The 15,288-nt window shown below is 36.5% G+C and overlaps 1 protein-coding gene across 13 annotated transcripts in view; it reads left to right on the top strand.

Annotated features, from left to right (window-relative positions):
* Positions 1-15,288, top strand: part of UEVLD (UEV and lactate/malate dehyrogenase domains) — a 50,829-nt gene that overhangs the window by 27,492 nt on the left and 8,049 nt on the right. For 11 of the 13 annotated variants that reach the window (XR_007404711.1, XM_049099094.1, XM_025459708.3 and 8 more), the window contains 2 exons: positions 8,701-8,871; positions 10,101-10,274. Coding sequence is in view for 12 of the 13 variants with exons in the window: in XM_049099094.1 (XP_048955051.1) it covers positions 8,701-8,871; positions 10,101-10,274 (345 nt within the window). In the remaining variant the exon portion in view is untranslated. The remainder of the gene's footprint in view (positions 1-8,700; positions 8,872-10,100; positions 10,275-15,288) is intronic. The other 2 variants (XM_049099095.1, XM_025459709.2) reach the window with 1 other exon arrangement.

Here is a 15,288-nt window from a genome sequence, read left to right as displayed (position 1 = left end):
CGTGAGAGACACAGAGAGAGAGAGAGAGGCAGAGACACAGAGGGAGAAGCAGGCTCCATGTGGGACTCAATCCCGAGTCTCCAGGATCAGGCCCCAGGCTGAAGGCAGTGCTAAACTGCTGAGCCACCCCGTCTGTCCCCCAATCTTTTTTTTCCAAAAATATTTTATTACTAGAGATGCATGATCAAAAAAACTGGAAGACAAGGTTAAAGCTAAAGTCAAATTGTAATATGTTCTAGTTGTTTGGATTTCCTTATTTAGGTCCCCTGAATTCCTTGACCATATTTTCCCCCAAAAAATCAAGGTAATCAGTCACAAGCCTGATTGTACTAAGAACAATAGTGGGTGAGAAAAGTTGAAATTATACCTGCATGTTATACTTTGGGTGTGATATTTGAAGTAAGCTTCTGGATCCCTGTAGGATATAACCAGTTCATTTTCCTTGTCTAGAAAGAGTACAATATTTGCTTTAATGATCCTTTTGTAGGCATCATATAGAGGATCCCCCTTAGGGAACTGGTTATTCTCTTGTGCCTGTCATTTCCAAGTACTGAAGTTCTTAAGGGACCTTTTTACTCTTCCAAATCACTTTAGGAGACTTTAGTACATGGACTCTAGAGGTTGTGAGGCCTTTTAGGACCTGAAGAAATTGTTTCTTCCTATGTATCTCATTAACCATCAATAACTATCATTTCATGTAATTGAAAGAATAGACTCCTTGGAGCAGAGGTATAGTGTACTTGCTACCAACTAGGGAATGTTGAATGAGTCCACACCATCTTGGGGCAACTTTCATGTTCTTCTTGTTAATTTGGTTATATATTCCTGATAACACTGTATTTACTACTATTACATGAAGAATTTTATCTGTTTATTTATTTTTAAAGATTTTATTTATTTATTCCTGAGAGACACAGAGAGAGAGAAAGAGGCAGAGACACAGGCAGAGGAAGAAGCAGGCTCCATGCAGAGATCCTGACGTGGGACTTGATCCTGGGTCTCCAGGATCAGGCCCTGGGCTGAAGGCAGCGCTAAACCACTGAGCCACCCAGGCTGCCCTTGAAGAATTTTAAATATAATGTTAACTAACATCTCATAAATATATTCCATAATATGGAGAAGTACATTAATAATTTTGGGAAATTAAGGTCAGTAGTTTTGAGAATTTGAGTAATGCTACATCATGACAGGCATTGATGACTACAACCAACCATTGTAGAGTTATGCTTTGGCTCTATTTGGACTTTTTCAAAATAGCTATTAAAACATTTTGGGGAGGGATATATATATATATATATATATATATATATATATATGCAGATGAGTATGCAAATATGCATAACATATATATACACACACACACACAGTTATGTTTGTGTATGCATAGACTAAATCTGGAGAAGTACAAAGGAATAATTAAGAGTAGTTGCTTCAGGAGTCAGATGGGAAACTGGTTCTGTACTTGTTTTGTGAAGTTAATATTTTTATTCCTCTATTTTTATTTTGTACTAAAATACATGTAACATTAAATTTACCGATAGTGACATTTAGGGCATTCACAGTGTTGTGTAGCCATCACCACTATCTAGTTCCAAAATTTTCATTGCCCCAAAAGGAAACCATGTACACACTAAGCAATCACTCCCTGTTTTCCCTTTCCCCATGTCCTGGCAACCACTTATCTGCCCTGTGCATTTGCCTATTCTAGATATTTCATACAAATGGAGTTTTCCTACATTATGTCATTTTTTATGTCCGGCTTCTTCCACTTGGCAAAATGTTTTCAAAGTTCATCCATATTGTAGCATGTATGAGTACATCATTCTTTTTATGGCTGGGTAATATTCCATGGGATGGATGTACCACATTTTGTCTGTTTATCAGTCTGTGGACTTCTGGGTTCCATCTTTTGGCTATTGTGAAGAGAACTACTATGAACATTCATGTACAAGTTTTGTTTGAATAACTGTTTTCACTTCTTTTAGGTATATACTCAGAAGTAGAACTTTGTGCTCATATGGCAATTCTGTGTTTAATTTATTGGTGAATTAATAGTGTGCTTTTGAATATCTTTATTAATAGTACATATAGATCTAAATAGCTCTATTTCTTTGAACAGTTTCATAATATTTTGTCATATGGCTGTCTGTTTCCTGTTGGGAGACATTTAGGTTGTTTTTGTTTTCTCGTGCTTATAAATAATAGTGGGGAGAACATTGTTATGTGAAAATTTTTGTGTACTTCTCTAGCAAGATAAAGTAGAATACTGGGTCAAAAGATACGTGTTTTCAAAATTTATATTGTTAAATTCTTCCCCAAAAAAGTTGTTCCAATTTATACTCTTACCAACAGTATGTAAGTGTTCCTGTTTGCTTTCTTTTGATTACTTGTATTCTTTTTTTTAATTTTTTAAAATATTTTATTTATTCATGAGAGACACATACAGACAGAGAGAGAGAGAGGCAGAGACACAGGCAGAGGGAGAAGCAGGCTCCATTCAGGGAGCCTGACGTGGGACTCGATCCTGGATCTCCAGGATCACACCCTGGACTGAAGGCGGCACTAAACCGCTGAGCCACCCGGGCTGCCCATATTCTTTTTTTAAAATTACTTTTATTCTAGGTTAAACATAGCTAATGGGATCATTGTCCTATGACATTTTGATCATGGTTATTATGTTTATTATGTTAATCATGTTTACTAGGATATATTTTATCCTTTATAATAATAGTATTTACCATTTTTCTAAGGAATCAGTAACATATGCTAGGTACTTTACATATATTCACTCACTGTTACTTTATTTATAGATGGCTCAGAGAGATTGTGGCTTAGGACATTCAGTAAGAGGCTAAACTAGGACTTCAAACAAAAATTTTTACCAATTTCTCATGATTCATTCCAGAGGTATTCTGTGCATATAGAAACATAAATGTTTGTGTGTATGGGTATATGCATGCATGTGCATGGAGAAAAAAGTGTTTAATAGTTGTAAACTTTAAAATAGTGTGTTGTTGACATATGGACAAAGCAAAAATGTGCTCAATAGCCAGTGGTTCTTGAAACATAGCTTGTTGATTAATCACCTATCAGAATCACCTTAAAATTACAGATGTCTGGGGTTCATCTTACAGATGCCTGGGAATCTCCATTTAGATAAGCAACTTTATAAAAAAAGCAGCTTAGGTAATTTTTATACCCATGAAAGGCAGTATTCTAAAAATTATACATAGTGACATAATTGCAGATTATAGAATCAGCATAGGGGAGTATGACCAACATTTTAGAAAAATGAACTAGAACAATAGAAAATATTACAGTAGTATTAAAGGAATTTTCTGTGTTGTTTTTATTTTTCTATTATATACATGTATTGTGTTTTGGGTTACAATAGAAAATGTATTATCTCATGGCATGCCCATTTCATGGCATAGGTCATGATCAAAGCTTTGAAATTCACTGTATTACAGTTGAAAATCATTGATTTAAGCCCTCCTCTCCTTTCCCCCTCTATATTTACCCCAGGTAAATACTTCTTCATTATCCTCAACATGCCCTTCATACTTGAAACTGGAGTCACCTTCTCTCTAGGAAACCTTCCAGAGTAACCCTTTTGCCAAATCACTCATTGCTCTTCATGATTTTAGTATTGGTATGTGAAATTTATGTTGTATCACTTTTTTCTCTATCTGGGACATTTTATCAAAGATACGCCTTTTATCCTTAAGACAATCCTCTCTAAAGATAGAGATATGACATAACACACAGAGTTCATGGCCTTAATTTGCCACATATGGTAAATCTTAGAAAAAGTCGCAGTGTAGTTTATACAGCTCCAAAACCCAGATCACTGTGGCAGTAATTGTTAAAGGCGCTCATTTGAACTGAGGAGTGATTCCCTACCTTATCTTTTATTTATTTATTTATTATTTATTTATTTATTTATTTAATATATATTTTATTTATTCATGACATACACACACAGAGTGAGAGGCAGAGAGACACAGGCAGAGGGAGAAGCAGGCTCCATGTAGGGAGCCTGACGTGGGACTCGATCCCGGATCTCCAGTATCACACCCTGGGCTGAAGGCGGTGCTAAACCACTGGGCCACTGGGGCTGCCCCCTACCTTATCTTTTAATATGAGTGTTCTTTTTAACATTAAAACAAAAAAGTCTACCTCTGTTCATCAGACAAAAATATCCCTTTTAGTCATTGACTGAAATAATGCCTAAAGCTATTGGGAAGTCATTCTTTGGTGGTACTCTCCCTCACCCCCCACAACATAAGAAGATTTTTGATAACTGTCATCTCAACAGAATTTCTAAATTAAGGGTCATCATCATTTCTAGAATTTTGTATCACAGTGAAGAATAATTTGAAAACATATTTTTATGTAATTTTTATTATAGTTAAGATGGCTTAGCACTATACCAGAGAAATAAAAAACACTTGTACTGTTTCCAGTATATTCAGACTGATACAGCTAGAATAGTTCAGTGAGGTCTCCACAGCCTTTGGATCTTATTATTTGATTGCCTAATTGTCCATGGTTCTGAATAAATTATTCAGCAATGATTTAAAATGAATGTATTTCATTTTTCAGTACATCATTCTCATAATCTGAGAACAATAATATATCAGAGCATGAAATCTTATTTGCTGGATCCTTTGACATGCTTGATACTAGATTGATATTCCTAGTATAACTGTAAGCAGCCACTGGTCTAGGGCCTACGGTTTGGGAACCAGTGGCTTGGCAGGAAGGGGTTTTTCTGGGCTACCTATGCAGCTGGATAGAGGTAGGAGGTTTGTGCCCTGGGAATCCAGATGGTCATTGGCCTCTGACCCCCTTATCACTATGCTAATAAGTAAGTGGTAAAGTTAGATTTGGAGCAGGCAATCTCATTCTGAAGCTCTCCCTTCTAACCCCTAAGCCCCTAAGATACAAGTATTATATATAGGGTAAGGACACTATGTCACTCACTTTGTGTTCTTTGGGCCTAATACAACTACCTATAACATGACAGAAACTTTAGAAGAGATTTATTGAATTAATTATTATTGGATAAACTTTTATTTTGATCCTTAACCTGTAATTTATATCATATCTTTACCTAGTCATGCTTAAAGTTCTTCCCAATTCTCTTTATAATATGGGTAAAATCTTTTTCCCCATATTAAATCACCAACTTCTTTTAAATCAATTTTATTTTGTATTCAAGTATAATTAACATACAGTGTTATATTGGTTTCAGGAGTATAATATAGTGGTTCAACAATTCTATACATTTCTTGTTTCTCATCAAGATAAGCTTACTCTTAAAAAAAAAAATAAGCTTACTCTTAACCCCCTTCACATTTCACGCGTGCATGCCCCCACCCACCTCCCCTCTGGCAACCCTCTGTTCTCTATAGTTAAGAATCTCATTTTTTGTTTGTCTCTTTTTTTGTTGTTCATTTGTTTCTTAAATTCCACACAGAAGTGAAAACATACGGTATTTGTTCTTTCTCTGATGTACTTCACTTATTAGCATTATACCCTCTAGATCTATCCATGTTGTTGCAAATGGCAAGATTTCATTCTTTTTATGGCCAAATAATATTCCACTGTATAAGATAGCTAGATAAAGATATGTAGGCAGGTAGGTAGATAGGTAGATATCCCATCTTCTTCATCCATTCATCTATTGATGGACACTTGAGTTGCTTCCATATCTTGACAATTGTGAATAATGCTGCAGTAAATATAGGGGTGAATAGATCTTTTTGAATTAGTGTTTTCTTTTTCTTTGGGTAACTAGTAGTTGAATTACTAGATCATATGGTAAGTTTATTTTTAATTTGAGGAACCTCCATACTGTTTTTCCACAGTGGCTGTACCAGTTTCCTTTCTCACCAAAAGTGCATGAGGGCTCCCTTTTCTCCAAATCCTTGGCAGCATTTGTTATTTCTCATCTTTCTGATTTTAGCCATTCTGATGGGTGTAAAGTAATATCTTATTTTGGTTTTAATTTGCATTTCCCTGATGATTAGTGATGTTAAACATCTTTTCATGTCTGTTGGCCATCTGTATGTCTTCTTTGAAAAAATATCTATTCACATGCTCCCTCTGCCCATTTTTAATTGGATTGTTTGGTTTTTTGGTATTGATTGGCATAAGTTCTTTATATATTTTAGATATTAACCTTTTATCAGATATATTATTTACAAACAACTCCTATTCAGTAGGTTGCCTTTTTGCTTTGTTGATGGTTTTCTTTGCTGTGTAATAACTTTTTATTTTGGTGTACTACTATGGCTTAGTTTTGCTTTTGTTTCCCTTGCCAGAGATAACATATCTAGAAAAATGTTTCCACGGCTGTTGTGAAAGAAATTACTGTTTTATGTTTTCATCTAGGAATTTTATGGTTTAATGTCTTTGTATTTAAGTCTTTAATCCATTTCAAGTTTATTTTTGTATATGGTGTAAGAAAAGCGTCCAGTTTCATTCTTTTGCATGTAGCTGTCCAGTTTTCCCAACACCATTTGTTGGGAAGAGACTGTCATGATATATTCTTGCCCCTTTGTCATAGATTAATTGACCATAAAAGCATGGGCTTATTTCTAGACTCTCTCTTCTATTGGTCTGTGTCTTTATTTTTGTGTCAGTACCATATTGTTTTGATTACTACAGCTTTTAATAGATCTTAAAATCTGGGATTGTGATACCTCCAGCTTTGCTCTTTTTCAAGATTGCTTTGGCTATTTGGGGGTTTTTGTTAAACCATCATCTTCTAAGGGAAGATCTGAGAAGGAAGAATGCAAGAAAAATATTCTGAGTGCCTACCAGGTACGAAGAATTTAGTTGCCTGTGAGGCAGTATTTACCAAACCTTGTCGTGCATGAGAATCACATGTAGAGAGGCATTCCTGAGCTTGTATTTCCCCCTTATATATTTAAGTAAATCTTCAGAACATGGGATAATCTGTAATTTTATTACCTTCCCAAGTTATTTTGAAGTACCCAGCCTAGCATTTAAGAACTGCTGCAGGTGACTGATAGAAATGGAAGACTCTCTACTTAGTCAGAAGCAGCTTAAAGTTAGGTATAAAGATACACATGCAAGATGTAAACAGTAATTCATGACAGCAAGAGAGTAATGAGGCAATCTATGATTAATTGCCTAGAGAATGGCATAGACAGTGAGCACTCTTGGGGTTGTGTGGAGAGAGATACTACTTTCAACTCAGTAGGATTGAGATATGTGCCAGATCTACCAGGATTAGGGAGATTTGGATTGCCATGGAGAATAGGGGGTGAGGATGGGAGACGTAGGTATCAGTAAGTGACTAGATCTTGGAGATGGACAGATGAGTAAGACACAAACAATTCCTGCTGTCACAGAGCTCGTAATGTAGTAGGCAGTTGAACACATATCTATCTAACATGTGGTGAGTACAGTGAGAAACATTCCAGATAGAAAGAATTTGGATAAAGCCCATATCAGGAAAATGAGAGAAATATGCTGGGGTAGGATAGGAACCAATTCAGCTTGAGCCAGAGGTTTACATGGAGAATATAAAAAATACTAGCTTCTAAAAAAAAAAAAAAAAAAAAACTAGCTTCTAGGCTGAAAAAGAAGAGAGTAAAAGCTTGGGAGCTTGGCAAATTTAAGGAGTAGGAAGCTTTTCTTGTGCTTTCAAAATCATATCAGGCAGCTACTTGTTTATTCACAAGGCAACCTTGAGAGTGAGGGCATTTGTAGCATCAAAGTAGAGAAAGTTAAAGGGGTGGGGAGAAAATAAATCATCCTGGCAAGATGGGTTGGGACCAAATTCTAAGGTCATAAATTGAACTGTTCACTGATACTTGGTAATATGGACAAGTCACCTAAACTCTAAATAATCATTTTCCTATTGTGGGCTTCAGTATAAGGAAAATTCTGTTAAAAAATAAAAAAAAAAAATGAAGGGACACCTGGGTGGCTCAGTGGTTGAGTGTCTGCCTACGGCCGGGGGTGTGATCCTGGAGACCCAGGATCGAGTTCCACATCAGGCTCCCTGCATGGAGCCTGCTTCTACCTCTGCCTGGGTCTCTGCCTCTCTCTCTCTGTGTCTCTCACGGATAAATAAATAAAATCTTTTTTTAAAAAATGAACTAAGACATTTTATCTTGATTTTCCAACCATTTTTTTTCTTCTTAGAGTAGAATCCTTAGTAAGTAAAACAGATACAAGCAGAACTACTCTGCTTGGAGAGGTCAAAGGAAACAGTATGGAGCTATGCCTACCAGCCTTCTTTCCACTTATTCCTAATCCTTCCACATGGCCTCCGAGTCATTTTCAAGGAACTCTAGGACTCCTAAACTCACAGTTTAAAAATCAGTGATGCAATTGATTATAGGTTCATTTTGCCTATAGTATATTACTTATTTTTCCTAGGAAAGTTGTACATCACAGGAAGAAACAATATCCTTGTTTATAGGTTCTGGATCCTGTACTTTATTGCTCTCTTCCCCCCCTTGGGATACACTCTTACTCTTAATCATCTTTCTGGAAGCAAACCCCAGCACTTTGTATACTCTGATGGATATAGAATTGATCTGGAGGCACATATGCCCAGAAGCTCAATACTTGTTGGAAAAAAAAAAAAAAGAAAGAAAAACAGAACTTGATTAAAACCTAGATCTCAAGCTCAGACTGTTTCTTTTTATTCATTAGATTTGTCTGCCTCTGCTCATTCCAAGGTGGTGATCTTCACAGTCAACTCTTTGGGTAGTTCTCAGTCCTACCTAGATGTGGTACAAAGTAATGTGGATATGTTCAGAGCCCTTGTCCCAGCTCTGGGACATTATAGTCAACATGGTGTCCTGCTCGTTGCATCTCAACCAGGTAAAAGGTTTTATTCTAAGTTAATCTGACAGTCCAGTGCATCAGTAGAATTGCTATTACTGATAAAAGTCCTAAAACTAGATTATAAAGAAACAGCTAGACTATTCAAATTGCTCTTCTCCTGAACAATACAGTACTGACATAATCTTGTTAACCAGTTGCTTCTTATGACTGGCAATAACTAGAAGGTTACAACTTACAGTTTTTTTTATGTAATACCACCATCATTCTGTTCCAGGTTTTTAGCCATGTCTCCTTCAGAGAGAAAATGGTTAAACACCCAAGAGAAAAATACAATGGCTTATGTGAAAGATCTTTTGTTAACTGTAAAGTATCATAAAATGTTGGCATGCCAGTGTGCGTTTTTCACTTTTTGTATATTACAAGTTGTTTTTGGAACTGTTTTATTTTAAAAAGAAATATTTTCAAAGAATTAGGTAGTATTGGATGGACTCAAATTGGTGAACAGGGTTTCTTAATGTTCCCAGTATAAAGGTATGCATTTTACATGTTTTCCTATAGTAATTGGTTGAGGGACACTGGTCTCTTTAATTCCTGACATCCTTTTGGCATGGCAGGAAAAAAGTAGTTGTGTTTGTTCATAATGTTGTGCTGTGTAGCAGTAGTATGTGATCATTATTTTAATTTATTCAATTTCTGTTTGTTGTTGTTGTTGTTAATTTTTATTTATTTATGATAGTCACACACACAGAGAGAGAGAGAGAGAGAGGCAGAGACCTAGGCAGAGGGAGAAGCAGGCTCCATGCACCGGGAGCCCGACGTGGGATTCGATCCCGGGTCTCCAGGATCGTGCCCTGGGCCAAAGGCAGGCGCTAAACTGCTGTGCCACCCAGGGATCCCCATTATTTTAATTTAAAGATAGAAATTCACCTAAAGATAAAAAATGAGAGCTTGATCAATGAAAAACAATTATCTTTTTCTGGTTTTCTGTACCAGTTTTTATCTTTCTTATTTAATTAGGAAAATATTTAATTTTCCCACTTTTAATTTATATTCAACTACAAAGTTACGTAAAATCATGCTGATGCCTGACTGTGATTTTAATATACATTAAAAATACGATTTGCCTCATGGTGCATTTTGGACCTAGGAAGAATATATAGAAGCTGTACTATACTTACTAAATTAATCACTGTTTTATTTATGAACTAGGCTGGAAGTATATATTTTAAAAATCTTCATACTTTCACCTTGTGTGTGATATTTAGTGGAAATCATGACGTATGTGACATGGAAACTGAGTGCATTTCCTGCAAATCGAGTGATCGGAATTGGATGTAATCTGGATTCACAAAGACTACAATATATTATTACAAATGTTTTGAAGGCACAGACTTCAGGAAAACAAGTATGGGTTGTTGGTGAGCAAGGAGAAGCCAAAGGTAAGAAATACATCTTAATTAATTATACTGATAAGCGAAGTCATCAGTGGCCACGATATTCAGATACATCTGGAGATTCCAGAATAGTGGAACTTGCTTGGCTTTTGTTTCACATTTGAGCGCCTTCTATGTACCAGGCCCTGCATCGTGAATAGACACTTCAAGTGTGTCATTCTCATTCATTTATTTTTCCGTAAGTTTAAGATTGGGCAAGACCCCTTAGTTTTATGTTTTTTAATTGAATTTCAGAGTCCAGGATTAATTTGAAAGTTTAATTTTCTAGAGAGCCATGTTTAAATGAACCCTAACGCATGTACAGAACTTTTTCCTTTCCGCTCCCCACACTATAGCCTTGCTTACCTTTCCTGAGTTCAGACTTTCTCCCTAGGGCCATACCTCCTGTCTGTTTCTCACCTTTTTAAACAGAATTTTCACATTTTGTTTATCCTTATGACCTTTTTCATCAGCCCACTTTCTCTCTTCCTACCACAAAAAGCATTCAGTTCCCCAGATTGGAAAGCCCTCTTTCCTATTCAAAAAGAATACTTTCCCTATTGAACTTGAAAATCTCTTCCTTTATCCCCTTACTGTTTTCCGTTATGCTATAAAGTCAAGTTGATCAGCTGACAGAAGTGCTGTTTATCCTCATTTTGTATAAGAGTATATAAGTCCCTACTCTTTACTCCTGTGTAAGACAGTAGTATGATATGAAAGAGGTATAGGGGTGCCTGGGGGGCTCAATCAGTTAAGCATCTGACTCTTGGTTTCAGCTCAGGTCATGATATCAGGGTCGTGAGATCGAGCCCCACATCAGGCCTTGCACTTAGCGTGCAGTCCGCTTGAGATTCTCTCTCTTTTTTTCTCACTGCCCCACCCTCTGTTGGCTCACTCTCTCAAATAAATAAATAAACAAACAAACATAAATAAATTATAAAACATAAGTAAATACATAAAAGTAATACATAAATTAAAATATATATAAATACATAAATATACATAAACATATATGTATTTATTTATTTAAAGAAATAATAACGGTCAGTCCATAGTCCCACAAAGCAAATCACCTTCTCAAAACCATTTCCTTAGAATTTAAAGCTTCCTATATGCTTGGATTTCATTAAAACAAATTATTAACAATGGTTGTATCTGGACTAAAGGAAACTTTGAAAAATGTGTACTTGTCAGTATTTTCTAATTTTTTCATTATGGGTATGTGGTATTTGTATAATTTTTAAGAAAAATTTAATAAAATATCGCAGTATTTAAATCTACGTAAATTGGTACTGGCTACCTAGAAAATTCAATGCTAGGAAGACCAAGGCAGTGGGATAAATAAACCTGTATAAAACCTGACATTGTGATTGAGCAGGATGACTTTTCAGGCTTAAAATGCCCCGACACTAGACGCTAATCAGCAGGACCCTAGAAAAGGGTAGCAAGCAAAAACTCGGAGCAGATATATTAGAATAAGGAATGTATAGGATTGCAAACACACCTGAGACCCCATATTTTACTCACTAGTACTCTTTGAGTTCTGGTCCACGTTGGTCTCTTACTTTTTTGATTCTTGTAGCTCTCCCAGTTAGTTTGCTGTTTCCCCTCTCATCTACTTTGTAAATGATGCCAAATTAATAATGATATTAGCCAGAACTTTACTGTGTGCTTTTATGTATGAAATCAATCTTCCTAAATTATATTCCTCTTTTCAAAAACCTTCACTGGCTTTCTCTGACCAAACTATTAAATTCCCTTGGTTGGCATTCAAGAAGTTCCAAAATATAGTTCTAATCTTCCTTCCTTGTTATTTTTGAGGAGGTAGTAATGTTATATTTGAGAGCTGAAAGGGAACCAAGGGATCAATTACATTTTGTTGTAGGGAGCCAGCAATGGCTAAAGAGATGGTAAGAGTGATCTACCCAAGAACCTGGAGTTTTTAGGATCAAAGAAGGACTATAAAGCCCAGGGCTTGTGCCTCCTAGCCCTACCCCACAGCTTTGTTTTAGCCACAGGAAACCTTGCTCTTCTCCCACTGTCAGCATGTTCAAATTTCATCCTTCAAGGTCTAGTTCAAGCCCTCCTAACTCACACTGGGAAGCTTTCCTGATCATATCACTCACAACACAATGATTCCTTCACCCCTTTGAGCTAAAAGCTATTGTTAACTGTATGGTAATTAACCATATAACCGATAAACATGACATTTACTCTTTTGTTAAACTGCTGTTTGTTCTGACCCAGCTTGAATATTTTGTGCGTATTATCTTCTCCTTATTGAAAATGTAAATTATTAAGCTGTTCTCTTAGTTGAAAACATTATAAAAATTAAATAGTACAAAAAGATATATGTAGTAAAAATCAAGTCTCCCTTCTATGCCAGATACCTAGTCTCTCTCCCTAGATTCCGGCACAGTTACCGGTCTCTTGTGTAACCTTCTGGAAATGTTCTGTGTGTAGATAAGCATATATATGAAATATTTTCTAGGTAGCCAATACAGCATATCAATCTGCACCTTGCCCTTTTACTTACTGATATGATGTGGAAATGATGCATAATAACATATACAGATGGCACTCATTCTTTTAAACTACTGGATACATCAACATTTATTTAACCAATCCCCCTAATTTCCAATTTTTGAATGAATAGAAACATTTCACAATATGGTTGTATTAATAACTCAAATTGTAAAGAGTAAATAAAGGATAGTGAAATTGATAAATAAGCCTCAGGCACTGTGCTTTCGTGGGAGCTATATTGGTGTGTAAGAACCTGCTTATATCTAGCACAGGAAATGACTATAACGGGAAGCAGCATTGACTTACTTGCTGTGGGAGTGGTTCATGGGAAGTAGGATAAAAACACAAGGAAAGGATATAGTAATTCTTTCTTGAGCTCTCAAATGGGAACTAGATATAGAGGAATGGAATGTAGGTACCTGTGAATTGGGATCACTTAAATGTAATATTATGTACTATTTGACCTATAATAAAAGAATACATATAGGGTATAAAATATGTTTTAAAGGGACACCTGGGTGGCTCAGCGGTTGAGCATCTGCCTTTGGCCCAGGGCGTGATCCTGGTCCTGGGATCGAGTCCCACATCGGGCTCCCTGCATGGAGCCTGCTTCTCTCTCTGCCTGTGTCTCTACCTCTCTTTCTGTCTCTCATGAATAAATAAATAAAATCTTTAAAAATATGTTTTAAAACATAATAGAACAAATATTCCTGAATCTACAGTCAGTTAAAAATATTACCAATACCACCCAACCCATCTCCCTGTGTCCCATCTAGACACCACCATCAGATCATTTTTTATCCTGTCTTGTACTTTGTTTTACAGATAGTCCTATACACCATAGGAATAACTTACCCCAGCCCTGAAGCCAGAAATGGCTAGAGGCTCCCTCTGCTGGTTTCATGTGTAAACATCAAGGGGTTGTATTTTTGCATAAGTGCCATCACCGCAGTAATAGTAATTATAATTACTTTTCATTGGAAGCCTACTATATGTATTAAATGTGTTACATATCTCACTTAAAAGTTACAAACACCCTCTGAAGGAGTAGTGATCTTCCAAATTAATAGATGAGGAAGCTTGAGACTCCATGAGGTTAAGTAATTTGCCCAACATTACATATCTATTAAGATTTGAACCCTGCTCTGACTCCAAAGTTGTGCTTTTTCCTACCCTGACTTACTTAATTTATCTAAAGCATTTAGTGCAGTGTCTAGCACAGCATAAATACTCAGTAAATAGTAGTTTCTATTGCGGCGATTGGCAAGACGGTGATGAATAGAAAATTGGCAAAAGGATATGTAAAATTACACTTTGAAGTAAAGTAACATTAGGACTTGGAAGCTGTTATAAGAATAGCAGGCGTGCAAATAAAATTAATCCTCAAGTATTTCAGTGACAGCCACAGCCTAGAAGAGGAATACAGGACATACAAGGCCATTTAGGATGAGTTTTCTGCTTCCCTTCTCTCACCAGCTTCCTCTTCTGCTCTCCTGCCAGGCATTCAATGCTAGTCATAGGGTCAACTTACAGCTTTCTGGAGTGTTTCATGCACTCTCATGCCTCCTTGCTCTTGCACCTGATTCTTCCTTTCCCTGAACATTCATTCACTTGGCTGACGCCTGCCTGCCCTTCAAGATGGGGCTTGAATGCCCCTCTCCCAGGAGCCTTTCCTAGGTCTTCACATTAAGTAAGTTCATGCCTCTGTTATACCCATTATCACACCGTATTATAACTGCATATTTACCTTTCTGCTTACTGCTGCCTAACTGCAAGCTCCTTGACCCTGGAATGCCTCAGTAAATGTGTTCTGAAATAATGTTGAAACTGTCTTGTTGTGACTAAAGGTCATTCATATTAATACACACACACACACACACACACACACACTGCAATTAGATAGCAGAACATATGCTTTGGAGACGCTGTTTCCAGCTATGATATTAACATCATATGTAAACTGCAGATAACTCCTTCAAATGATGGCTTAGAAATCCAGGGGCTGGATCTCAGAACAGAATATTAGATCATCTGCTTTGAACATCAGTCATATACAAGGGAATGTGTTGTATGCAATGGAAAAGTTTCCCCATGGTCATTGTTCATTAAAATTTGGGGGGCCAGAGGATTGCTGTTTTTGGGAAATGGAGCCAGAAAGATAATGATTGATTAGTTACCATATTTTAAAGGGCTCCCTAAAATAGGTTGGACATATATTTAGGAAGTTCGAAGGGCTGGGCAGTAAATGAACAAAAAAGTCCACCTAAACTTAATTAAAAATTCTAATGACTGTGTCACAAGCAAAGTTGAACACAGTGAAGTTTTCTCCCTCTCCATTCTTTCCTCCTGGCTCTTAGAAGTACGACTCAGAGAGGAAAGAATGAATGTGATATACATGCACACAAACACACTCATAACTTTCAGATTTTTTTGTGCCCTTTCTCAGCATTCTTATTTCTCCCTTGCCCTTTTTTATTCATTCTTCCAAGGTCTG

The sequence above is a fragment of the Canis lupus genome, chromosome 21, assembly GCF_003254725.2.
Source record: "Canis lupus dingo isolate Sandy chromosome 21, ASM325472v2, whole genome shotgun sequence".
Taxonomy (NCBI): Eukaryota; Metazoa; Chordata; class Mammalia; order Carnivora; family Canidae; genus Canis; species Canis lupus.
This window is presented reverse-complemented; position numbering and strand designations above follow the sequence as displayed.